At 54.6% G+C, this 25,605-nt stretch overlaps 1 protein-coding gene across 5 annotated transcripts in view; it reads right to left on the reverse strand.

Moving 5' to 3' along the window:
• LOC118216896 (myosin-9-like) overlaps positions 1-25,605 on the reverse strand; it is a 51,996-nt gene that overhangs the window by 3,551 nt on the left and 22,840 nt on the right. For 4 of the 5 annotated variants that reach the window (XR_004763087.1, XR_004763086.1, XM_035398501.1 and 1 more), the window contains exons 4-37: positions 24,630-24,657; positions 24,241-24,334; positions 23,934-23,954; positions 21,721-21,813; positions 21,515-21,578; positions 20,630-20,728; positions 20,363-20,506; positions 19,546-19,641; positions 18,924-19,195; positions 18,173-18,346; positions 17,171-17,344; positions 16,269-16,383; positions 14,055-14,245; positions 13,417-13,538; positions 11,691-11,760; positions 11,086-11,246; positions 10,417-10,525; positions 9,820-9,951; positions 8,807-9,013; positions 8,127-8,264; positions 7,896-8,019; positions 7,560-7,731; positions 7,040-7,252; positions 6,301-6,445; positions 5,662-5,868; positions 5,244-5,348; positions 4,197-4,349; positions 3,783-4,031; positions 3,254-3,466; positions 2,620-2,832; positions 2,042-2,203; positions 1,088-1,216; positions 893-981; positions 416-539 (exon numbers count right to left, since the gene is read on the reverse strand). Coding sequence is in view for 3 of the 5 variants with exons in the window: in XM_035398501.1 (XP_035254392.1) it covers positions 416-539; positions 893-981; positions 1,088-1,216; positions 2,042-2,203; positions 2,620-2,832; positions 3,254-3,466; positions 3,783-4,031; positions 4,197-4,349; positions 5,244-5,348; positions 5,662-5,868; positions 6,301-6,445; positions 7,040-7,252; positions 7,560-7,731; positions 7,896-8,019; positions 8,127-8,264; positions 8,807-9,013; positions 9,820-9,951; positions 10,417-10,525; positions 11,086-11,246; positions 11,691-11,760; positions 13,417-13,538; positions 14,055-14,245; positions 16,269-16,383; positions 17,171-17,344; positions 18,173-18,346; positions 18,924-19,195; positions 19,546-19,641; positions 20,363-20,506; positions 20,630-20,728; positions 21,515-21,578; positions 21,721-21,813; positions 23,934-23,954; positions 24,241-24,334; positions 24,630-24,657 (4,802 nt within the window). In the remaining 2 variants the exon portion in view is untranslated. The remainder of the gene's footprint in view (positions 1-415; positions 540-892; positions 982-1,087; positions 1,217-2,041; positions 2,204-2,619; positions 2,833-3,253; positions 3,467-3,782; positions 4,032-4,196; positions 4,350-5,243; positions 5,349-5,661; positions 5,869-6,300; positions 6,446-7,039; positions 7,253-7,559; positions 7,732-7,895; positions 8,020-8,126; positions 8,265-8,806; positions 9,014-9,819; positions 9,952-10,416; positions 10,526-11,085; positions 11,247-11,690; positions 11,761-13,416; positions 13,539-14,054; positions 14,246-16,268; positions 16,384-17,170; positions 17,345-18,172; positions 18,347-18,923; positions 19,196-19,545; positions 19,642-20,362; positions 20,507-20,629; positions 20,729-21,514; positions 21,579-21,720; positions 21,814-23,933; positions 23,955-24,240; positions 24,335-24,629; positions 24,658-25,605) is intronic. The other variant, XM_035398502.1, reaches the window with a different exon arrangement.

Below are 25,605 nucleotides of genomic sequence, written 5' to 3' on the forward strand. Positions count from 1 at the left end.
TGGATGGCACAGGTTAAGCTCCACCCCCCTTTTGTGTTTCATGAAGCCTGATTCGCTCACCACTGGTGTCTACTGGACTAAACTGGTGCCAGCAAAACCTGGACTGGCTCAAAGTGCTATGAACTGAGAGTGGCACACATCTGGCATCACAGAGCGCAGGGGTGTCCAGACTTATGCGAAACGGGCCAGTGTAGGTGCAGCCTATTGTTTTAGCCCAGCCCTACCACACCCAATTAAACTAATTAACTAATCAGCCAATCACTGTTAATCACTGCCCTCATAAGCAGAATCAGGTGAGTTAGCACAGGGCTAAAACACAACTCTGCGTCTGCAGTGGCCCTTTTAAGGGTTGAGACTGGCCCCCCCCGGACAGGAGGGGGGGGAGGGGGGGGGGGGGGGTTGGGGGCCACGGTACCTGGAGCTGGGCCCTCTTCAGACGGTCGTTGATCAGCTCGGAGTTGCACTGCTCCTCCTCCAGCTCCTCCTCCAGCTGAGCGATGCGCCCCTCCAGCCTGCGCTTCTCCTCCTGGGCCAGGGTGCTGGGGAGCGGGGGGAGGAGGAGGAGCAAGGGAGGATGCAGGAGGAGGAGGAGGAGGAGGAGGAGAGAGGGAGGAAGAGGAGGAGAGGGAGAATGAGAGGGAGGGAGGGAGGGACGGAGGAGGAGAAAGAAGAGGAACAGGGGAGGGAGGAGGAAGAAGGAGGAGAGGGAGGAGGAGGAGCAGATGGAGATAAACTCAGCTCCTGTCTTTAATGGCCTTCATCAGGACCGACAGTGATGAGTAACAGCACAGCACTGACCCCACGCTGACCCCACACTGACAGCACACTGACCCCACACTGACAGCAGTGCGTACTGGATACTCTGCTCATGTGGAATACTCTGTACTGGTACCTCTTGCCTCCCTGGTTGTTGATCTCATCCTGCAGCTCGTCTCTCTCCTGCTGAGCCTGTCTCTTCGCCCTCTCTGCAGCTGCCAGCTCCTGAGGGACAGAGATCAAGGGTGAGAGAGAGAGAGGGAGGGAGTGAGTGAGTGAGAGAGAACGAGAGAGGAAGAGAGCAGAAAACGCAGCGGCGGTGCAGACGGACCTCCTGCATCTGGATCATGTCGGCCTCCATGCTCTTGAGCTTCTTCTCGTTCTCCTTGGACTGGGCCAGGATCTCCTCTCGGGAGATGCGAGTGTCGTCCAGCTCCCTCAGCAGGTCCTTCATCTGGGCCTGGGGCAGAGACACGCCTTTTAACCCTCCCCCAAACGCAACACACTCACACACAGCCTTCAGGGGTCTCAAACACACACTCACACAACCTGCAGAGCCCCCAAACGCCAATACACGCTCATACGCCAATACACACTCACACACAACCTTCAGGGGTCTCAAACACACACTCACACACCACCTTCAGGGGTCTCAAACGCCAATACACACTCACACACAGCCTTCAGGGGTCTCAAACGCCAATACACACTCACACACAGCCTTCAGGGGTCTCAAACGCCAATACACACTCACACACAGCCTTCAGGGGTCTCAAACACACACTCACACACCACCTTCAGGGGTCTCAAACACACACTCACACAACCTGCAGAGCCCCCAAACGCCAATACACACTCACACACAACCTTCAGGGGTCTCAAACACACACTCACACAACCTGCAGAGTCCCCAAACGCCAATACACACTCACACACAACCTTCAGGGGTCTCAAACACACACTCACACAACCTGCAGAGTCCCCAAACGCCAATACACACTCACACACAACCTTCAGGGGTCTCAAACACACACTCACACAACCTGCAGAGCCCCCAAACGCCAACACACACACACACAGCCTTCAGGGGTCTCAAACACACACTCACACAACCTGCAGAGCCCCCAAACGCCAATACACACTCACACACAACCTTCAGGGGTCTCAAACACACACTCACACAACCTGCAGAGCCCCCAAACGCCAATACACACTCAGGATTAGTTTGGGTTAGGATTAGTCCAGGGTATGTGGGGTTGTGAGGTTGTTGGGGGTGGGGGGGTACCTGGAGTTTCTTCAGCTGTTTGAGGGCCTCGTCCCGGTTCTTGTTGGCCATGTCGATGGCGGCCTCCAGCTCCTTCAGGTCCAGCTCCATCTTCTTACGGGCTGCCACGGCAACGGTGCGCTGCTTGCGCTCGTCCTCCAGCTCCATTTCCATCTCTCGCACCTGGAGCCAGGGAGGAACAGAGGGAGGGAGAAAGAGAGGGAGGAAGAGAGAGACAGAGGAGGAGAGACAGAGAGAGTGCGAAAGACAGACGAGATGGGAGAGAGAGAAAAACTCAGCTTATGCAATTTGATGTGTCGATTGTAACACCATCTAACAACATGTACACTGGGGTCATTCAAGTGACAGCCCAGTGGCAAAACGTGGTATAACACACAAACTCCTGGCCTAAAAGATCCCCCCCCACCCCCAAAAGAATTCAGTGTTCTAGAACTCCACTGCTCTGACTCACCAGTGGTAACTGTTACATCATCAGCATTAGAATGCGGAGTTGAGAAGGTTCTGATCGTGTATTTGTGACCTCACAGCGTACAGGGTTGTGAACGGCGGGCTTCTCCCTGGCAGCGCCGGGGCCGTACCTGTTTGACCAGCTGCTTCTTCTTCTCCTCGCCCATCTCGTCTCTGCCCTGCAGGTCCCGCTCGTACTGCGCCTTCATGGCCTGCATGTTGACCTCCAGCCGCAGCTTGGCGTCCTCCGTGGCCTGCAGCTCGTCCTCCAGCTCCTCCAGCTGCGTGCGCATCTCCTCCAGCTGCTGCTCCATCCCGCGCTTCGACTTCTCCAGCTCGTGCACCTGCAGGGGGCGGGGGGGCGGTGAAGAGAGGGAGAAGGTGTGAGCGAGTGAGAGAGGGAGAGGAGAGGTTAGAGGCGCAGCATAACTGCAGGGTGAGCAGCATAGCATCACATTTAGGGAAACGAGGCTTGTATACTTAGAGGTTGCAGGTTTGATTCCAGCTGTGTCCTTGGCCATGATATTTTACTGAAATAGTTCTATGAATATAAGCACACAGACAGACACACAGACGGACACACAGACACAGATGGACACACAGACAGACACACAGACGGACACACAGACACAGATGGACACACAGACAGACACACAGACGGACACACAGACACACAGACACAGATGGACACACAGACACACACAGACACAGACAGACACACAGACACACAGACACCCGGCTGTCAGTAGTGACGGGAGCCCTTACGCTCTTGCCCACGTCGTCCTTGGAGGAGACCAGGTCCTCCATCTCGGCCCGGAGCAGCTTGTTGGCGCGCTCCATCTCGTCCTTCAGGTCCGACAGCGCCTCCAGCTCGCGGGTCAGAGCCAGCGCCCGCGTCTCCTTCTCCCGCGCCTCCGCCTCCGCCCGGTCGCGCTCCTCCGCATAGCGGCTGGAGATGGTCTTCTCCTCCGCCAGGAGCTGCGGGGGAGGGGGGAGGAGGGAGGAGGGAGGAGAGAGAGAGAGAGAGAGAGAGAGAGAGAGAGAGAGAGAGGGGAGAGAGGAGGACGGACAGAGAGAGAGAGAGAGAGGAGGAGAGGGAGGAGGGGAGAGGAGAGGAGGGGAAGGAAAGAGAGAGGGGGAGACAAGAAAACAGAGAGAGGGGAGAGAAGAGAGGAGGGGAGGAGAAGAGGAAGAGAGAGGAAAGAGGACTGATGTGAATTTACCTGTACTTGACACAACTGATGGTCAGTCCTGGTCTACGCATGCAGCACAGGCCAGATTTCCTGAGGCCTACCTGGTCGAACTTCTTCTGCTTCTTCTCCAGGTTGGAGACGATCTGGCGCAGGTGGTCCTGGTCCACCATCAGGTCGTCCAGCTCCTGCTGCAGCCGGTTCTTGGTCTTCTCCATCTTGTCGTAGGCGGAGTTCCTCTCCTCCAGACGCTGGACGGTGCTCTCCAGGTCCCTCTGCACCCTCTTCTTGACCTCCTCTGCAGCATCCACGCAGCCAGCCTCCTGCTCCATCTTCTTCTTCATGTCTGCAAACTAAAAGGGGGGGGGCGGGCACAGTCAGGTGGGTGGAGCCTCCCTGTGAGCACTCATTGGTTAATAAACTGTGTGACTGACTGGAACCTGCTGTTGCAGCCTCATCCTTTGGGGTTCCTGAGCGTGTTTCGGGGGTGTCAGTCACCACACGGTCACCACAGTTACCTGGGACTGCATGGTGAAGAGCTGCTTCTCAAAGGCCCTCTTGGCCTCCTCCTCCTCCTCCAGCTGCTCCCTCAGCCTGTTCTGCTCCTCCTCCATCTGCCTGGTGCGGGTGGAGAAGGACAGCTTCTGCCGTGTCTCCTCCTGCAGCAGCTCCTGTTAGGGGGAGGGGGGGGGGGCAGAGGAGGAGAGAGAGAGAGCGGGTTCAAGGGCAGCCCCCTCCCATCTGAGTAGCAGGGGATTCCACCTCGCAAGCGAGTTTTCACTGGGAATGGGATCTGGACGTGTAGAACTGAATTACTGTGCCGTGTGCGTGTGTCTGCCTGAGAGCGTGTGTGTGAGCATGTGTGTGTGTGAGCGTGTGTGTGTGTGTGTGAGTGTGTGTGTGAGAGCACGTATGTGTGTGTGTGTGTGTGCGTGTGTGTATGTGTGTGTGTGAGTGTGTGAGCGTGTGTGTGTGAGCGTGTGTGTGTGAGTGTGTGAGCGTGTGTGTGTGTGTGTGTGTGTGAGCGTGTGTGTGTGTTTGTGTGTGAGCGTGTTTGTGTGTGAGCGTGTTTGTGTGTGAGCGTGTGTGTGTGTGAGCGTGTTTGTGTGTGAGCGTGTGTGTGTGTGTGAGAGCGTGTGTGAGCGTGTGTGTGTGAGAGCGTGTGTGTGAGTGTGTGTGTGTGTGTGTGTGTGTGTGTGAGAGCGTGTGTGTGTGAGCGTGTGTGTGTGAGAGCGTGTGTGTGTGTGTGTGTGTGTGAGTGAGAGCGTGTATGTGTGTGAGCGTGTGTGTGTGTGTGTGTGTGTGCGAGTGTGTGAACGTGTGTGTGTGTGTGTGTGTGTGAGTGTGTGTGTGTGTGTGTGTGTGTGTGTGTGTGTGTGAGCGTGTGAGCGTGTGTGTGTGAGCGTGTGTGTGTGTGTGTGAGCGTGAGCGTGTGTGTGAGCGTGTGTGTGTGTGTGTGTGTGTATGTGTGTGTGTGTGAGCGTGTGTGTGTGTGTGTGTGTGAGCGTGTGTGTGTGAGTGTGTGTGTGAGAGCGTGTCAGTATCTCCGTGGTACGCTGACCCACCTGTACGTCCTGCAGCGCAGACTCCACTGCAGAGCAGTCCTTGGTGGCTTTGATGGACTTGCCCTCCACATCACTCAGCAGGGCGTTCACGTTGTCCAGCTCCACCTGCAGGGCCAGAGAGGTCAGTGTGTACACACACACACGCACACACACACACACACACGCACACGATGCACTGCCTGAACGAGACACATCCGGGGTCACCCCAATCCCCGACTTGACCCATCTCCCCAGAATTACCATTATGTCCCCAGGTGCAACGATTTACACTCAAATTTTAAGTTCATTTTCCAAGTTGCACAGTTAACAGTGACGGCTGTATGGCTGTATCCACATCCCTGCGATTTGGCCAGCTAGTCGCATTTCTCAGCACGTACCTGCATTTTGGAGAGCTTTTTGTCCTGCTCGCAGCACGTACCTGCATTTTGGAGAGCTTTTCGGCCTGCTCGGCGCGCTGCTTCTCGCTTTCGATGAACTTGATCTGCAGCTCCTGCACCTGCGTCTCGGCCTTCTTCCTGCGGTGCTCGGACTCCGTCTTGCCCTGCATCAGCGCCTGCAGCTCGATGCTCAGCTCGTTGCGCTCGCTCTCCAGAGCCTGCTTGGTCTTCTCCACAGACACCTTGTTCTGGAGGGGGGCGGAGTGGGGGGGGGGGGAGGGGGGCACAAAAAAGGACATCAGCACAGCCCTTCATTGTTTCGAACCCCTGACCTGTACACGTGTGCACAGCACGATCGTGAGACGCGGTTCTGAAAATGTCCATCCCGGTAAAAAGACGGCGGTTACGGTGCATCACTGATACGGTATTCTTTCGGGGCGAGTGCTGCCCCCTATTGTTCTGGCTGATCAAAAGGGCTTTTGCATTCTGTATGCCATATAAATTCGAGACCCTCTGCTTTGGATGATTCACTGTCGTGCAAAATAAGTCACGACATGTTCCACCCTGAATGATCATTAGCCACTTGCTGGCACAATAGATAGGTTGTGCTGCAACTCCCAAATGGACTACATTTCCCAGCATGCCACTCTGCAAGTTAGCCCCAGCCAGTTAGCGCTTACCCGCTTGGCCTGCTCCAGCTGCTCGTTGAGCTCGTCGAAGGCCTGGCTGTGCTTCTGCCGCATCTCCACCACCTGCTGCTCGTGCACGCGGGCTTCGTCCTCCAGAGTCTTCTTCAGATGGGCCACCTCCGTCTCGCGCTTGGACCTGTGGGGCGTAGGAGCGGGGGGGTGAGCGGGGGGTGAGCGGGGGGTGAGCGGGGGGTGAGCGGGGGGTGGGGGGATGGTTCTCTGTGCTCTGGACGGCTCATGGATGCCAACCACATTCACGGTTCTCATTTATTTGTGTGTGATTTTATTTAACCGTTATTTAAACCAGGTAAAGGACAGTGAGAATTCATTTACAACATTTGCAACACTGGCCTGGCCAAGAGGGCATGTGAAAGGCAAAAAGGCTTTCACACAATTCATAGACAAAGGGAGCTCACTGTCACTATGCTATGAACCCTGCATACAGCAAGGCAGCTCCAGAGTTGCTTCCAAACGTTAAGGGCCTGATTTACCAAGAACTTCAGCGCGCACAAAACCTTTCAACCTACCACGCAAAACTAATAACATAACCCATGATTGGTGCAAAACAAATACCACGACCAATCACTGGTCATGTTACTGGTTTCGCGTGCTGAGGCGTGTTTACCGGTCGCCGGTGATTCAGGACCTCGGTCTGTGACGCCAGGTGGGCGGAGCCCCAGCCTTCGCCGCGCGAGGGGGCCGGGTGCACGGGGCGAACAGCGCCCCCTACCTGAGCTCCTGCTGCGCGGCGGTGGAGTCCAGCGTGTCCTCCAGCTCGGTCTTGAGCGCCTCCAGCTCCTCGCCCAGGTCGCGGCGGTGCTTCTCCGCCTTGGCCCGCGCGGCTCTCTCCAGCTCCAGGTCCTCCTGCAGCTCCGACAGCTGCGCCTCCAGCTCCCGGATCTTCTTCTGGGCGTGGTTCTTCTGCGCCGCCTCCTCCTCGATCCTGGGGGGCGGGGCGGAGCAGGCAGATTAAAATCTCCACAGCTCAGCATGAACAACATACAGAAATGCACACTGAGAACAGCTCATAAATCAACTTTAATATCAGCAGGGTCTTGATCTAGTGCTAGGCAGCTTTTCTGAGATGTGCTCTAATTTTAAATGAATCTCCCAGCAAAGAGCCCTTTGTAGCTGGTCTCTGGAGACAGGTACAGGTGAGATGGTGGATCTGGGTGGGGACCCAGGTGAGATGGGTACAGGTAGGACGGGGCACCCGGCAAAAACGGGGGACCCAGGTGAGGGGAGCTCACCTGGCCAGAGCGGCCTGAAGCTCCTCCTCCTTCTTGGCCAGCTGGGCGCGGAGCTCGGCGATCTGGGCCTGCAGCTCGGCGATCTGGTCGGTCAGCTCGGTGGAGTCGCCCTCCAGCTTGCGCCTGTTCTTCTCCAGCTCCTGCCGCTGCTTCTCCTCCCTCCGCAGACGGTCTGAAGAGAGGGAGAGGAGAAGAGGAGAGGGGGGAAGAGGGAAGAAGAAATCCAGAGGCAACATCAGCGAGATGGCAGGACAGGGGTACTCACAGCAGTCAGGCGCCATGGGCAGGCCCGGGTACTGCAGCGTGTGGGCGGGGCAAAGCGGACAGGCCTCTCACCCTCCAGGTCGGTGATCATGGCCTCATGCTTGTTCTTGAGCTTCTGCAGACTCTTGGACTTCTCCTCCTCCTCGGCCAGGTTGGTGGTGAACTCGGAGATCCTCTCCTCCATCAGCTTCTTCTCCTGCAGAACGGGAGCGAGACGCGCCCGCCATCAGTCCCGAAGGCCGCCACACCCCCCCAGGCCGCAGTGAGCCCCGCGCGCACGACGGGACGCGACCCAATGCCCACCTTGTTCAGCTTGTTGTTCTGGTCCTCCAGCAGCATCACGTCCTCATCGCTCTTCTTCATCTTGGCCTCCAGGGTGACCTTCTCCAGCTGCAGCTTCTGCCTGGCGGCCTCTTCCTCATCCAGCTGCTGCTCCAGGTCCTGTGATGGGGGGGGGGGACAGACAGGGTTGTGGGGGTGTCTCCTGGATCAAAGACCTATGTAAAGCAGCATACTAGTGATGGAGAATTTTTTTAAAAAGCTTCACCAATCTAGAAATGGCTAGTGGAGAGACCAAAATGGCCGTCTCACCTGATCTGGGTCAACTGAGTAATTTCAGTAAACCAAACTAATTAACAATTAAATTTAGAAAATCTAAAAGGAACGTGTATAGCACATTTGCTGTATATACGCTTCCATGGAAAAGCAAACTTGCCAGCATCAACGCGAGAAGGGTTCACCCTCAGAGGGAGGGGGGGGTTCACCCTCAGAGGGAGGGGGGGGTTCACTCTCAGAGGGAGGGGGGGGTTCACTCTCAGAGGGAGGGGGGGGTTCACCCTCAGAGGGAGGGGGGGGGTTCACTCTCAGAGGGAGGGGGGGGTTCACTCTCAGAGGGAGGGGGGGGAGTTCACTCTCAGAGGGAGGGGGGGGAGTTCACTCTCAGAGGGAGGGGTTAGGGAGGGAGGGGGGGTTGTCCCGCTCACCGTGATGTTCTGCTGCATCTTCTTCTTCTCGGTCTGCAGGTGCGTGACGCGCTCCTCCTCCTCCTCCACGCGCGCCTCCAGGTCGTGCAGGATCTCCTCCAGCTCCTGCTTCTTGGCGGCCAGGCGGGAGCGCATCTCCTCCGCCTCGGCGCACAGCTCCGTCTCCGCCTGCAGCTGCTCCTGCAGCGCCATCTTCTCCGCATTCAGCTGCGGGGAGGGAGGGAGGGAGGGAGGGGCCGGGGGGGGGGGGGGGGGGGGGTCAATCGGGGGGGGCTCGGCAGCGCTTACCCCCCCCCCCCACCATTTTAGGAGCATTCGTGGATGTGTGCTAACTGGAGAAAGGATCGAGGAGCACATCTACTAACTGGGATGCACTGGATCCAGTAGGAAACAGATGTTAGTGTAGAGCCCCATCAACGGGCTCGTCTGGGAAGCACAACTGAGTGACAGTAATGGCTTGTTTCTGTTAAATGCGTAAAAAATAATTTAAAAAGACTCTTATTGAGTTGTGTAGATCTGAGGGATCAATGTGAGGCCACACACTGCAAACTCAATTCAGGGATTCAGCTTACAGGACCTGCCCTGGGGGATGCTGGGAAAGGTGGGGGCACATGGGGAGCTGCCCTGGGGGAGCTGGGTATGGTGGGGGCATAGTGGGGAGCTGCCCTGGGGGAGCTGGGTATGGTGGGGGCATAGTGGGGAGCTGCCCTGGGGGAGCTGGGTACGATGGGGGCATAGTGGGGAGCTGCCCTGGGGGAGCTGGGTATGGTGGGGGCATGGTGGGGAGCTGCCCTGGGGGATGCTGGGAAAGGTGGGGAGGTGCTGGAGAGCTGGGCACGGTATGGGGAGATGCTGGGCACAGTGGGGGGAGGTGCTGGGGAGGTGCTGGAGAGCTGGGCACGGTATGGGGAGATGCTGGGCACAGTGGGGGGAGGTGCTGGGGAGGTGCTGGGGAGCTGGGCACGGTATGGGGAGATGCTGGGCACAGTGGGGGGAGGTGCTGGGGAGCTGACCTGCTGCTGCTTGGTCTCCATCTCCTGCAGCTGCTGCTCGGCGAACTGCTGCTTCTCCTTCACCACCTTCAGCTCGGTGTCCTTCACCGCCATCTCCTCCTCCTGCCGGCTCACCTGCAGCAGCGGCTTCACCTGGGGGGGGGGGGCGTGTAAGCAGACACACTCAAACACTCCCACAGTCCCACAGTCCCACACTCAAACACTCCCACAGTCCCACAGTCCCACAGTCCCACAGTCCCACAGTCCCACAGTCCCACAGTCCCACTGTCCAATGGGCCTTCACATTTTCATTGCAGAAATGCATCTTTTTTTTTTTTTGGAAGTTTGGTACAAGCATGGATTTAAGGGGACTAGAGAACAGCACACTATGGACTCACACTGCTGTCGTCCTTACTGTAACAAAGGGTAAACTAAATCAGGAGCGAGTGGGTAAAATCCATTTAGGGGCTTTCTGGTTTGTATTCTGGTTCACCCAAAAATAAATAAAAGGTGATATGAATAGGATATATATAACAATATATACAAAAAAAACTAAAGACATATCTTGTTGTGAGCAGACTCTGGGGGCAGTGTTGGGGGGGGGTTGGGTTTTCCCACCTTAGTGAAGAGTCTCCACCACTGCCAGTTCCTGAGCTTCAGGTAGGCGGCACAGTTCCTCTGGATCACTTTCATGGCCGTCAGCTGCTGCTGCCTCTTGGCGAACGCCCTGGTGAGAGAGGGGGGTGAGGGGGTGAGGGGGTGAGGGGGTGAGGGGTGGAGGGGTGGAGGGGTGGGGGGTTAAAACACACTTTAGCTGTGGATGCTAACTGTTCGTAGAAAGTTAAAACACACTTTATCTGTGAATGCTAACCGGTTGTGTGAAGTCAAAACACACACTTTAGCTGTGGATGCTAACTGTTCGTAGAAAGTTAAAACGCACTTTAGCTGTGGATGCTAACTGTTCGTAGAAAGTTAAAACACACTTTAGCTGTGGATGCTAACCGGTTGTAGAAAGTTAGAAAACACTTTAGCTGTGGATGCTAACTGGTTGTAGAAAGTTAAAACACACTTTAGCTGTGGATGCTAACTGCTAGCTAGTGAAAACACACTTCAGCTGTGGGGACCAACTCGTAGCCTCAAAGGAAGAGGATCAATTTTGGGGTCTCTTGCTGCGAATCAGAACCACAAAGTTGCCCAATACGACACACAGGGGGGATTAATCTGGACACGCATCTCTTTTTTTCGGGGGGTGTTGAGGGCAGCGTCGGTGCCGGGGGCGGGGCGTACTTGCGGGCGACGTAGCCGCGGCACCAGGCCTGGAAGCTGATGATGACGTCGGTGATCTTCATGTCCCGCTCCTCCTCCAGGTGGGCCAGGACCCCGGCCCGGAAGAACACTTTGCTCTGGCCGATCCGGTACAGGTTGGGGTCCAGCTCTAGGGCTTTGATCTGGTTAAGAGGAACACGACAGATTTATTTACCTATTTTATCAATGGCACAGAATCAAGGTTCACTGACATGTGCAAACACACAATACGTACACACTGGAATTTTTTTTGGGCGTTTCCCAAAGAATAAAAACAAAAATCTAATTGAAAAACTACTAGAGACAAAAAGCCCAAGATAGCTTACATAAACAAGATGTGTAAGTAAAACAACAGCATGGTGATGCACGACAGAGCGTGTGGTATATTTCACATCAACACAAACGCTAATCATGCTGTGCCTTTCGTGTTCAGCTTGCATGGAGTTTAAAATCAGTCCGTGTCGAGGTCCTCCCTGTGCTACGCACAGCGACTTGCAGGTTCAGGTGATGATTGCTGGCTGAACACTGAACACTGAGGGGAACTGAACACCAAGGAGGACTGAACACTGAGGGGCACTGGACCTTACCATGAGCACGCAGGCCTGCTTCCCATCCATGAAACCCTTGGGAATGGAGTTGGGAGTGAGGATCTCATACCTGAGAATGAAAAAAAAACCACAACCGTGACACATCAAAAAAAAAAGAAAAGAAAAGTCCCTCACCACCTCATGACCGTCTCACATAACGTACTCTGTCCAGCACTTCCTGTCAGGCTAGTCGCGAAAAGCACATATATATATATATACACACGTCAGCAGCAGCGGGTACTTTTCATCTGTGCTGACCGGTTCAGCTAAAGGCCTTGGTCAGGCAGCCGCCCAATATGGACGCCAGCTTTACTCTGCAGTCAGATTTTAAATTTCAAGCAGGAGAGAAAACTGTAGAAGGCAACTGAGGGCAGCAGTGTAGTATAATGGGTGAGGAGCTGGCCTTGTAACCTAAATCACAATTCCTGGGTAGGACACTGCCTTCGTTCGCTTGAGCAAGACACTTAACCTGCACTGCTTCAGTACATATCCAGCTGCATAAACGGATGTGATGTAAATGCTATATTGTGTAAGTGGCTCTGGATAAGAGCGTCGGCTAAATGCCTGTGATGTAAAGTAATGATCAGACCCCAGAAACCCGCGCTGGAGCCCGTTAATGCTGCTTAGAGACCAAATCAGCACCGGAGTTGTTTTTATTGCTCAACTTCGCCATTCTGTCCACGGTTACGGCCAGACGCTCGTCCGTAAAGGCACCAGGCCGACTCGCATCGTTTGGTGAGACCAGACAGCGTCGCCGGACAGCGAGTCAGCAGGAAAGGTTCCCAACTACGGCTAAACTCGGGGTGTCTGCACACCTGTCGCCTGGCTTTAGAGCAAGCCTCAGGAGAATAAGCCCTGTCCTTCACACGCAGCGGGGCAAGGAGCCGCTCACAAGGGTGCGGTCGGGTAAAGCACGGGCTCTCAAGTCGTGTGAACGAGCCTGGATGGGTCACACACGCAGGCAAAAGGGCCCGCACTTCAAAACCAAAAGACAAAAGCAACACGTCATCACCACCACCTCTGCGCAGACATTTAACACCTTCATTAGACGGATATCGTGGGTGTTTATGTTCCCTTCGCAATTAAAGTAGCGGTAAGCCCAAACCCCCCCCCCCCCCTCCTTTGAACCTGTTGAAATAACAGCCAGCTCCCTGTAATCGGGCGTCCTATAATTGCACACTTCTCTGCGTTCCACAGTGTGCAGCCGGTCGGGTGTTAGTCCCGCTGAATTTATGACTGTTATTAGCGCGCTCCCGCTAAGTGCTTAATGCCACAGCGGCTCTGCGGTGCTCAGCGATCAGGAGCCGACCACAGGCAGCGCCGCTGAGCGCACACCGACGTGGGCGTGGCCCAGACGCCCCGCCAATACGCCCGTCTCCACCGGGGCGGAACGGAAGAGCGAACGGGGCATTAGAGGGGTGAGAAATTTACATCACTGGCATTCAGCAGACACTCTTATCCAGAGCGACTTCCACAACGTTTTTTTGTTTAAACACAGTATCCATTTATACAGCTGAATATACACTGAAGAATACACAGTATGCTGAAGCTATGCAGGTTAAAGCACCTTTGCTCATGGGAACAACGACAGTTTCCTACCCGGGAATTGAACCTGCGCTACCTTTGCGTTCCAAGCCCAGTTCACTACCCATTACGCTACGCTGCCCCCCCAAGGCCCCCCCCCCCAGCCCTAATCTGCAGCCTGGCGAGCCGTCCTGGGACGCACCTCTGGCGGAACTCCTGGAAGACGATGCGGTTGGGGAAGCCCTGTCTGCAGATACGGATCCCCTCCAGAACACCGTTACACCTCAGCTGGTCCAGGACCAGGTGCGGGTCCAGCTTACCAGCCTAGGGACAGGGAGGACAGGAGGATTATGGGATATGAAGGCCATAACAGGGAAGGAAAGGAGGATTATGGGATATGAAGGCCATAAAATAAAAGCAAATACTTATATATTACCAGAAGCAGACAAAGTTAAAGATGATGGCATATTTCAGCACTTTTAATTAAAAATGGAGCTATAACATCTTTCTCTACCACTACCCATCTCTGAGAACTTGTGAGCACTACTATTATTGAAATTATTTAGATTATATAATATTAACTTTTCCACCACCAAAATTACGGCTACCACCGTAATGTGAGGTGATGATGCGGGTGGTGATCACCGTAGTAGAAGCTGTCTTTGGATTAGTGCTGTAGACCAATCTAATCATTAAAAGCCTGTTAGGCTATGACGTCACCCCTTTACATTTCTGTGCAATTACGAATGCAGTTCAGATTAAGTATTCCCTCGCAAAAAGGTACAGTGGCTGTGCCACATTCCAGGATTGGAGCCGGCAGCCGGGGGGGGGGCAGCGCACCTTCTTCTCGTGGTTGGGGATGATGCAGCGGACGAAGTTGGGGTTGGTGTTGCGCAGGGTGGCCATGAGCTTGGCCAGCTGCTCCTTGTACAGCTGCCCCACGGTGCGGAACATGCCCTTGCGTGTCTTAAATGCCCCGGGGATGGACTCCGACATGCCCGCCACCTTGTCCAGACCCACGATGCGGTCCACTGAGGAGGAGGAAGAGGAGGCACAGAGGAATAAGGGGAGGGGGCGAGGGAGGGAGAAGAGATGCTTGAACAGGTGAACTTCGAATTCGAACCTCCTCCCACTGAGGTGGGCGTTAACTTACAACCTGCACCTCCCCCCCGTCAAAGGAGGACTCTGCTCTTCCACACGGAGGCGCACGGAGGCACTCAGTGAACAAATGGGGAGGAGGAGGAGGAGCAGGGACGAGGAAGAGAGACAGGAAACGATGGCAGTGAAGTGTGGGGGGAGGGGGGGCGGGGGGGGGGGAGGGGTCACACAGCAAACCGAGCCAAAAGGATGCAGTGGGAGGCGTGGACTATGAAAGAGTGACAGCAGGTGTGTGTGTGTGTGTGCGTGTGTGTACAGGTGTGTATCTGTGCGTGAGCTCAGTATCTACGGGTCCATTTCCCGTCACGTGTGCACGTAGAGGTGGAAAGTCCAGGGGTCAGCGATTAGTTTAAAAAAAAAAAAAAAAGTTCCACCGTGTTTCCCCTCCACCCCTGAACTCCGCCAGCTCATCCCACCACCTCCGCTCCACCTCCTGGCCGAAGAACTGCCCTTCGCTGCAAATCCAGTGGGACCGGAACAAAAATACTGGAGAGGACTTCTGCTTCACAAACCCGGATTTTCCACCTCTGTGCACACGTGTTCCATTCACGCATGCATCGCCACACGTGTGTATGCAGATGGAGCATTACCTTGAGTCCACACCACGTATGCAAAAACACACCCATGGAAAAGTGTATTACGAGCATGTCGGACGACTATATTTTCCCCCCAAAAAGGGATAAAACGCTGTGATGAGACACGTAGCACACTGAACGTACACCACACCCACTGTGGAGTCCCACACCATCACATCAGTACGTGTGCACGCTGGCCGCAGTATTTCAGGTGTATTTATGTAGTGGATAACAAGAGTCACACCCATGCAGTAGATACCCTTTTCTGCAGTACCAATGACCAACACCAGGGGGCCTCAAACCACACTATTATACAGAGGGAGAGAAGGAGGGGTTCAGTGAGAGAGACTGATAGGACAGCTGGCTCCAATGTACAGAGGGCTGGAGGGGACAAAAACAGCGAGAAGTAGGCAAACTCATCTATTAAACAGTTCAAATAAGGGCACTGAACATTGGCATGTTTGATCGGCTATGAAAGGAGAGGCTAAAAACAGAAACGAGGACAAACGAGGGAGGGAAAACTGCAGAGGCAGAGAGAGAGAGAGAGAGAGAGAGAGAGAACTATAAAACAAAGCTAGAAGCCACAGAAGGGAGCCGGGAGAGAGAGAAGAGAGACAAAGGTGGGGGGGGGGGGAGAAAGGGGGGAGCAGAAGAGATTTAAAAAAAGAGAAACCAGTCACCAGAGTTTACATGGAGCAAAGGGAAGCTCTGGAATAAGTAAGCTCTCAGACTCTGTACCTCTGAGAGGAGGGAGGGAAGGAAGGAAGGAAGGAGGGAGGGAGGGAAGGAAGGAGGGAGGGAGGGAGCAAGAAAGAAGGAAAGAGGACAGTATGAAGGGACCGGCTCTGACTATCTCAGAGGGGATGGAGGGAAGGAGACAGGAGAGAGGGAGAGAAGGGGGAGCGAGAAAGAGAAGGAAAGTATGAAGGAACGGACGGGGAAAAGATGCAAAAAAAGACGGAGGAGTGGCCACTCCAGGTACAGGTAGGAGAGCAGAAACAAAGCTCTGAATTTGAGCAGAGCCAGCGCAGCGGAGAGAAGCTCCTCCATTTACCCAGGAAACCGCTACACAGCTTCATTAGCTTCCACACATTTAAAACGCTCAGCCAAAACAGTCCACAGCTATTCTGACAGGCTGAACTGTGTACTTATAGCTTCTGGAGCTTCTCAGTTCATTTCTGGCTGCTAGATAGTGCTGAATGCATTCATAACTCATTTTCATTTTTTAATTATGAAGAAGAAAATAACTCAAGTAGTTTCCACCATAAATACGACACCCCCACCCCCACCCGCACTCCCCCTCCCTCTCCCTCTCGCTCACCGTCCTTCCACAGCTCGGACACAAACTTGTCGGAGGACTGGTTCAGCAGCGTGGCCACGTTATCGTTCAGGGGGTCCATGTTCTTCATCAGCCACTCGTCAGCCTTGTAGTCCACCTACAGGGTGGGTCAAAGGTCAAAGGTCATCTCCCAACAACAGGCATCCGACTCTCAACCTTTATGTCCTTCGAGGAAAGCAACAGCCCCCCTCACCCACCCCATTGTTAAGCCATTTTAAATGAAAGAAAAAGTAACTTTATGAATCAAGCGAACGTCCTGCTATCCGAGCCACCTGACCAAGGCTGAGGAAAGCTTATGAGGAGGCCAAGCGGCTGCTGTGTGTGTTTTATTCATACAGCTTTAGCCCTTTAAACTCATTTCAAAGGGCAATTCCCTGTCAGAAGAGTAGGTCTCAAAACGTTTTTTTCAAAATTCTAAGTCAGTGTTCCAGAACTCCATTGCGTTCAATTACCATTGGTGACTGTTACATCAGCAATAGAATGTTCAGGTGAGAACATTCTAATCACATATTTGCAATTAGAATGTTCAGTTAAGAGAATTCTAATCACATATTTGCAATTAGAATGTTCAGTTAAGAGAATTCTAATCACATATTTGCAATTAGAATGTTCAGTTAAGAACATTCTAATCACTTTACACCTTTAAAGGGTTGAACAGACCGTGGTGGCAGCAGAGATACGGTCAGTATCAGTATATGCTCTTAGCGACACGGTCAGTATTAGGCTCCAGGGAACGACTCTGCCGCATAATAAGAGCCCCGTTTCCTAACTGTGCCGTGTGTTTTATCTGCGGGCAGCTGGAATGAGGACTCGCTGGCCCTGCTTGAGAGCGCTGTAAGCCCTCCCCTGGGGGAAAAGGCCCAGCCGGGCGCTCGCACCCTTACCTTGCCAGCATAGTGCATGACGCAGAAGTCCGCCTCGTCCTTCAGTTTCTTGGGCTTGTGGAACTTGGGGTGAGTGCCCAGCTCCTGGACCACCTTCTCCACAAAGGACTTATCCGTGGCCTTGGGGAACCAGCACTCCTCATCCAGCAGGGCCAGGATCCCAGGGGGGCTGGCCTGGACGGGACAGGGGGGAGAACCGGGGGTGGGGTCAGCACAGAAAACATCCCCCCACCTAGCCCCTCTGACACCAGTACTGAGTCTACATCCAATAGACCCTCTGACTAACCACTGGACTGAAACTCAACTCTACACACATTACTGAACAGCAGTCTCAACTGAAATAAAAGGTTTAATTACTCACACTTGAATTAGAAAAAAAAAAAAAGTGATCCATCTTTATTTATTCTTCGCATTACTGGAAGTAATGTACACCCATACAACTTTAGCTTAATTAGCCGATCAATTCATTGTTTACTTTCTAAGAACTTAACTCCTAATTGGCTTAACTGACAACATAGGAGAATGCTTTTTGGCAGCAGGAAGTTAAGAGAACTGAAAGTCAATTCATTCGTTCAGAGTCGCGTTTAATTAGAAGCAGAACACGCCAAGCAGAGCATTACTTTCACAGGGCACTTAGCGCAGAAGAGCTCTCTGGAGATCAGATTTCAGCTGAAAGCTAAACTCAGACCAATTAAAGGGCTGCAGCTGGAATGGGAACCAGCGTGCCAGCCATTCCCCATAACCAAGCCCCGCCCACACACACCCCCCCCACTACAGAGAGAGAGAGAGAGAGAGAGAGAGACAGAGAGACAGATGGAGATTGTGAGGGACACAGAGAGAGAGAGAGAAGGACAGAGGGAGGGAGGGATGGGAGGAGAATAACGAGAAGAGAATGAGAGGGAGAGGCAAGGAGAAAAGGAGAGAAAGCAGAGGCAGAGAGGAAGACAGAAATGGAGAGGGAGAGAAACGGAGAGGGAGAGAAAGGGACGGAGAGACACCCACGGGCTTCTCGATGAGCTCGATGCAGGGCTGCAGGTCCAGGCCGAAGTCGATGAAGCTCCACTCGATGCCCTCCCGCTGGTACTCCTCCTGCTCCAGGATGAACATGGTGTGGTTGAACAGCTGCTGCAGCTTCTCGTTGGTGTAGTTGATGCACAGCTGCTCGAAGGAGTTCAGCTGGAAGAGGGGAAAAGGGGGGAGAGGTACATTTAAACCTTGGAACAGAAGGTGTTTTGGTTTTTCCCCAAAATTCTAAGTCAGTGTTCTAGAACTCCACTGCTTTAAATCACCAGCAGTGATTGTGACATCATCAGCATTAGAATGTTCAGTTAAGAGCATTCTAATCACGCATTTGTGATCTCGCACCTTAAAGGGTTAATGGGCAGACGTGAACGCAACACGCACTGCAACAGCCAAACCTGCACACGCTCACTGGCCCCGTCTCTTACAAGCATTATTCTGTCAGTCACAGAGACCGCTGGCGGCCCTGCTGTCCTTAAAAAGCCCGGCCTGTTTTTCTCCAGTACGCCTTTGTGTTTACCGCGTTATTCTTTCCCACTTCCTCCCATTTTCAGTTTGGAATGCAGTTCAGTCGCAATTTCTCTCCGCCCAAACTGTCTCAACTGCTAGTACCCCGATTTTTATTACAAGTTTTTAAAATCCCTCTTGTAAACGTTTGTGCGACAGCCTGTTTGTAACCGGCACAGCCCAGAAGGTAAACGCGGGACGGGGGTCCGGCCGCCCGGGGGACTACCTCGAAGATCTCGAAGCCGGCGATGTCGAGGATGCCGATGAAGGAGGCGCCCTGGCGCTTGGTCTTGTCCAGCGCCTTGTTGATGCGCATGACCAGCCAGCGGAACATCCGCTCGTAGGTGGCCTTGGCCAGGGCCTCCACCGCGAACTCCGCCTGCTCCTGCGTCTGCGCCTTCTGCACGTAGTCCCGCCCCACCTTGATCCTGGGGGACAGGATGGCCCGCGTGAAGTCCGTCACGTTCATCCCCATCAGGTGGGACACCTTCTGGGCAGCTGGGGGGGGCGGGGAGGAAGGGGGCGAGGTTTAGAGTGATACTAAACACACCTCAGAGGCTGTCCTCCAAAAATGACTAGCAGACTACACACTTATCAGCGTGCACATTTTATGTAAGAGCTGAATTATAATTTAGGAATGGACAAGCCCAGGACAGAGCAGATTTAATCCAGTTAGAGTCTCAGCAGAAGCCATTTAGCATGGCCGGAAGCTTCTAGTAAGACCTAGACAGCACCAAACTGAAACACTTCGGGACTGTCATTTCCAAGCCGGAATGATATGTTTAAAAATGGCACAGAAATGGAACTTTAAGCTCCATACTATTGGGACATCATGAACTGCAGGGTACCTGTGTCGTCGGGCATGGAGGCCTGGTCTGAGTGACGCTCCTTCTTGAAGCTCATGTTCCCCAGCTGGAGCACAGCGGAGACCACCTTCAGCAAACCTGGGAGGAGAGAGAGGGCCTGGAACATGAGCCATGTGTAGCATAGAACACCCATCTACACCAGGAACATGAGCCATACAACACCCATCTACACCAGGAACATGAGCCATACAACACACATCTACACCAGGAACATGAGCCATACAACACACATCTACACCAGGAACATGAGCCATACAACACACATCTACACCAGGAACATGAGCCATACAACACACATCTACACCAGGAACATGAGCCATACAACACACATCTACACCAGGAACATGAGCCATACAACACACATCCACAGCAGGAACGTGAGCCATACAACACACATCTACACCAGGAACATGAGCCATACAACACACATCTACACCAGGAACATGAGCCATACAACACACATCTACACCAGGAACATGAGCCATACAACACACATCTACACCAGGAACATGAGCCATACAACACACATCCACAGCAGGAACGTGAGCCATACAGCACACATCTACACCAGGAACATGAGCCATACAACACACATCTACACCAGGAACATGAGCCATACAACACACATCTACACCAGGAACATGAGCCATACAGCACACATCTACACCAGGAACATGAGCCATACAGCACACATCTACAGCAGGAACATGAGCCATACAGCACACATCTACACCAGGAACATGAGGCAAACAAGCACACATCTACAGCAGGAATGTGAGCGGGTGTTTGCACATCCTACCGATCTGCTCCTCCTCAGGAATTCCCATGATCTTCATGGCCTCCATGGTCTCCACGAACATGTCCTTGTCCTGCTGGCCCGGGATGGTCACGTTGCCGTTGGACAGGAAGCGGTAGTTGTTGTAGCCCTCCAGGCACAGTTCCGCTGGAGGAGAGGAGAGGAGAGGAGAGGAAAGGGTTAAAACACAGCCCAGCGCACACAGCCCCCCCAACCCCACCCCCACCCCCCCCAGGCGGGGGTAACCGTGGCGACGGCGCCCCTGCTCACAGCGCATGCGGTCCCCGGCCCCAGTCATCAGGTAGTAGAAGAGGTGGAAGGTCCTCTCCTCTTTGGCCTGGCGAATGGCGCGAGACTTCTCCAGCAGGTCTGGGGTGGGGGGGGCGGAGTCAAGGAGGGGAAACGCGACCCAAATATACCGCCGCAAACTTTCACCAGCAACGGGGACGGCGCTCCTGTACACCAACGCTACGTCTCACAAAGCAGCAGTACCGTTTGTAATATGATCGCTATAGAGACCGCCTGTCAGAGGAAGAGGAAGAACAGCTTCACCCACGCAGTTCTCACACTGATCGACCCCACACAACGCAAAAGAGCATCAAAGCAGTGGCATGGTCAATCCAGAGAGCACAATCACGAGTCACTAATGCTTCAAAGTGTCCTGTGAACGGCTTGCTCAAACAACAACAGCTTTCCCAGCTGCCCACCAGAGAGGTACCTGTATTTCATGGTGACCCTCTTCAATTCCAGTCTCGCTTTTTTTTTTTTTAAATGAATAAAAAAATGGCTATAACTTCCTTATCTATCTGTATGTCAGGCTACGTGTTAGTGAGGGGTGGGGCACAGAAGGGGTGGGAACCCCTTTGCTAGGGTGCGGTCAGAACGTGTGGTGGTGGCACAGTTGGAAGGGCATAAATGTGAAGCTCCCGGTGCAGGGCGGGTTCGAATCCCCCCCCTATCACAGGACCTTCTGCACCGTGATCCCATCTCCATTTATACCCCTCCCTGCTTTGCCCCATCTGAACACAAAAACTGAACACTAAACGAGGGCGAACTGCCCGCTCCCCTTTAAAGGAAGAACAGAAGAGCAGAAGCCGGTTTTGTAACACACTGGCTTCATGGCGTGGGCCTGCAGGTGAAGTGCTGGAAGGATACAGGTCTCGATGTTGGCTCCCACGATGTATCCGTTGACGTCGAAGTTGATTCGGATGAATTTGCCCTGTGGGGAGAACGGGGAGGGGGAGGAGAGATGCCGGTTACACTGAGCCCCCACCCAATGCAGGACTTCCTGCAGGGGTGTCGCACCCCTAATTACAGCATCACTGACTACAGTCAACAGAGCGAAGCCGAGAGGTGCTTACGAATCGGGAGGAGTTGTCGTTCTTCACCGTCTTGGCGTTACCGAAGGCTTCCAGAATGGGGTTGGCCTGCAGCAGCTGCTTCTCCAGCTCCCCCTGTTGGACACATTGGGTAACGCACGTCCCATAAAATGCATTTCATGGCGCAGGCCCAAGGTCACCAGTGTCATTTTTTAAATGGCTGACTGCTTCGCTGAGAGAGCGGACGGCCGGCTCTTCCACGCAGGGGCGACCGCGGGGCCTCACTGCAGGGGGGAGAAGCAGCCGGAAGGCGCTGTGGGAGAACGGGCGAACGGCGGGAAGCACACACACCACCAGCCGACCAGGACTGCGGTTCGGCGTCACCGGGGGGAGCGGGCGAGTCCGTCAGAGGGACGCGACGGGGCCACGGCGGTAAGCGGCGGCGGCGCGGCAAGCGGGGAAAAAAAGGGGCGTGGCGAAGCGGTACACAACGACGGTTTCCACCCAATGAGCGCGACCCACCAGAAAGCAAAGCCCTCCCCATTGGTCAGAACTGGCGCACTCACCGTGATGGACACCTGTGACAGCCAGCCGCGCGACAGCAAAGGCAGTCGCTACCGCGCGCTAGCGCCCTTTATCCCTCAGGACGCCATGGCGACCAGCGTGCGAGAGCGTGAGCGTGTGGCAGTGGGGAAGGCTTTGTGATGGCTGAGCTGTGCTGTGCTGTGTTGCACTGTGCTGGGCTGTGTCTGGCTGTGCTTATGCAAACACAAGATTCCACATCCACCACACGTCTAATTCTGCCGTAAAAACACCCCACAGCACACTTACCTTCTGCACGTCCTTAACACAGAGTCGCATGTACGGACACACACAGAAACAGACCCGCACAGACACACACACACACACGCAGACACACACACACACACACACACAGACAGACAGACACACCTGTATCCCAGAATGTTAGTGCCTACTTCCTTTAAATGTGGTTACAGGGAGGCAGAGTGACCCACATGCAGAGGGCACGGCCCTGAGAGGACCCCCCCAGCACTCAAATACCCCCCTACCGAAAACAGGACCCCCCAGCACTCAAATACCCCCCTACACTCCCAACAAAACCCCAAAACAGGACTCACACAGTATTCAAATACCCCCCTACACTCCCAACAAAACGCCAAAACAGGACCCCCCAGCACTCAAATACCCCCCTACACCCCGAACAAAACCCCAAAACAGGCCCCCCCAGTACTCAAATACCCCCCTACACTCCCAACAAAACCCCAAAACAGGACCCACGCCCCAGTAACTGCAGGAACGCTCAGTGAACGCACCCCACAGAAACACCAGAGACTAACAGGGCAAACCCCGTCCCTGCGCCGTGGTCAGACAGACCCACCTGTGAGTTTAGTATACAGCGCTGTGAGTTATGGGGTACAGCACTTGAGTACACTACTTATCACCACCGTTTCCTGCTCTTAAACTGTGAGTGCCAGGCTGGATACTGACACTTAGGATACAGACACACGTACACACACGCACACACATACACACACACACACACACACACACACACACACACACACACACACACACACACACACACTTTATACAGAGAAAGGGGGAGACGAGGTTAAGGCCATTTTGAGCTGCACAGAGCGTAGTGACGGCGTCCAACACCACAGGCAGGAAGGCACACCAGCAGACACACACAAACTCACGAGTTCACATACCAGCGAGGACACAACAGGCACACACACACTCACGCTCTCACTCTCACACGCACGCACACGCACACACAAGCACATAAAATAACCGGAGCGCAAACAGGACCCCAGAATGCACAGGGAATGCGTCGCACAAACAGGCCGCAGACGACGACGCCCAACTCAAACGGACAAGAACAGCCGAACGCAGGGAGGGGGGGGCCTCCCTGCACGGGGGGGGGCCCCCCCTCACTCCTCACACTGCCAGGGCTAAAACGCCGTTCTTGTCCGTGTGAATATTCAAAGCCCCCCCCCCCCCCCACCCCCAAGTTCCCAAGTCCTCCGAGCCCCGCCCGTGTCATGTGACCCAGACTTCCGTCGGACCCTCGAAAAAAACCCGCCACAGAGAGCTCTCCAGCAGACGCGAAAGACGGGAGTGGTGATGGGGTGAGAGAGAGAGAGAGAGAGAGAGAGAGAGAGAGAGAGAGGGAGGGAGGGAGAGAGGGAGGGAGGGAGGACGAGGGTTGGGTCAGTAAGAGTGTAACTCACATGTGACAGGACTGCGTGGGTCTGGGGACAGAGAGAGAGAAACAAGCTCAACACAAGGCCTGCACATCTCCTCCGGACGGGCTGATCTCAGATCAGCTCTTAACTGCCTCCCCAGGCTGAGACCAGGCCTGCTGTGCTCCAGACACAGGGCATCGCTCCTCTAACGCTCCTCTAATGCTCGGCTAACGCTCCTCCAACGCTCCTCCAACGCTCCTCTAACGCTCCGCTAACGCTCCTCCAACGCTCCTCTAGAGGAGAGTCTAACCTTCCTCAGCCCTGACAATAACGGGGGGGGGGGGGGGCTCACCTGGTCTTTCTTGGTCTTGTGGGATGAAGCCACGTGCGCCAAATACTGGATCACCTTCTTAGTGTTCTCCGTCTTCCCTGCACCAGACTCCCCTCTGAAAGAGAGGAGAGGAGAGAGGGAGGGAGGGAGGGGAGGAGAGAGGAGAGGAGAGAGGGGAGAGGAGAGAGGGAGGGAGGGTGGGAGGGAGGGATGGAGGGAGGAGAGAGGGAGGGAGGGAGGGAGAGGGGAGAGGGAGGGAGGGAGGGAGGGGAGAGGAGAGGAGAGAGGGAGGGAGGGAGGGGAGAGAAAGAACGTAAGGGAGCACAGGAGGGTGTAAGAAAACAACCCACAATGACAAATACAACACAAACCATAAAACCTGCAGCCAGAGCGTTTAAGATGAGACTCACGTGCAGAGGATGGACTGGTCCTCACGGTCTGGGAGAGGGAAAGAGAGAGGGAGGAAGAGAGAGAGAGAGAGGAACACCATTTAAAACACCACAGCACAGCGCACACAGTGACTCCTGTGTGGAGTAAGGAGCAGAAAGGCTGGAAGCGCAGTGTGTGCGGTAGAGAAGAACACGACGCAAAAACAGGTTACGCAAGAGCCCACCGCTCACACACGGCCTGCATTACAGAGCGCTGCACACGGGCTGCATTACAGAGCGCCGCACACGGGCTGCATTACAGAGCGCTGCACACGGGCTGCATTACAGAGCGCCGCACACGGGCTGCATTACAGAGCGCCGCACACGGGCTGCATTACAGCGCTGCACACGGGCTGCATTACAGAGCGCTGCACACGGGCTGCATTACAGAGCGCCGCACACGGGCTGCATTACAGAGCGCCGCACACGGGCTGCATTACAGAGCGCCGCACACGGGCTGCATTACAGAGCGCTGCACACGGGCTGCATTACAGAGCGCTGCACACGGGCTGCATTACAGAGCGCCGCACACGGGCTGCATTACAGAGCGCCGCACACGGGCTGCATTACAGCGCTGCACACGGGCTGCATTACAGAGCGCTGCACACGGGCTGCATTACAGAGCGCCGCACACGGGCTGCATTACAGAGCGCCGCACACGGGCTGCATTACAGCGCTGCACACGGGCTGCATTACAGAGCGCTGCACACGGGCTGCATTACAGAGCGCCGCACACGGGCTGCATTACAGAGCGCCGCACACGGGCTGCATTACAGAGCGCCGCACACGGGCTGCATTACAGAGCGCCGCACACGGGCTGCATTACAGAGCGCTGCACACGGGCTGCATTACAGAGCGCCGCACACGGGCTGCATTACAGAGCGCTGCACACGGGCAGGACTGCCCAGAGCAGACCAGCTGAGCCGCACCCAACCGCCCTGCCACACGGCCTTCAGTG

Source organism: Anguilla anguilla, chromosome 17, assembly GCF_013347855.1.
Source record: "Anguilla anguilla isolate fAngAng1 chromosome 17, fAngAng1.pri, whole genome shotgun sequence".
NCBI classification, from domain to species: domain Eukaryota; kingdom Metazoa; phylum Chordata; class Actinopteri; order Anguilliformes; family Anguillidae; genus Anguilla; species Anguilla anguilla.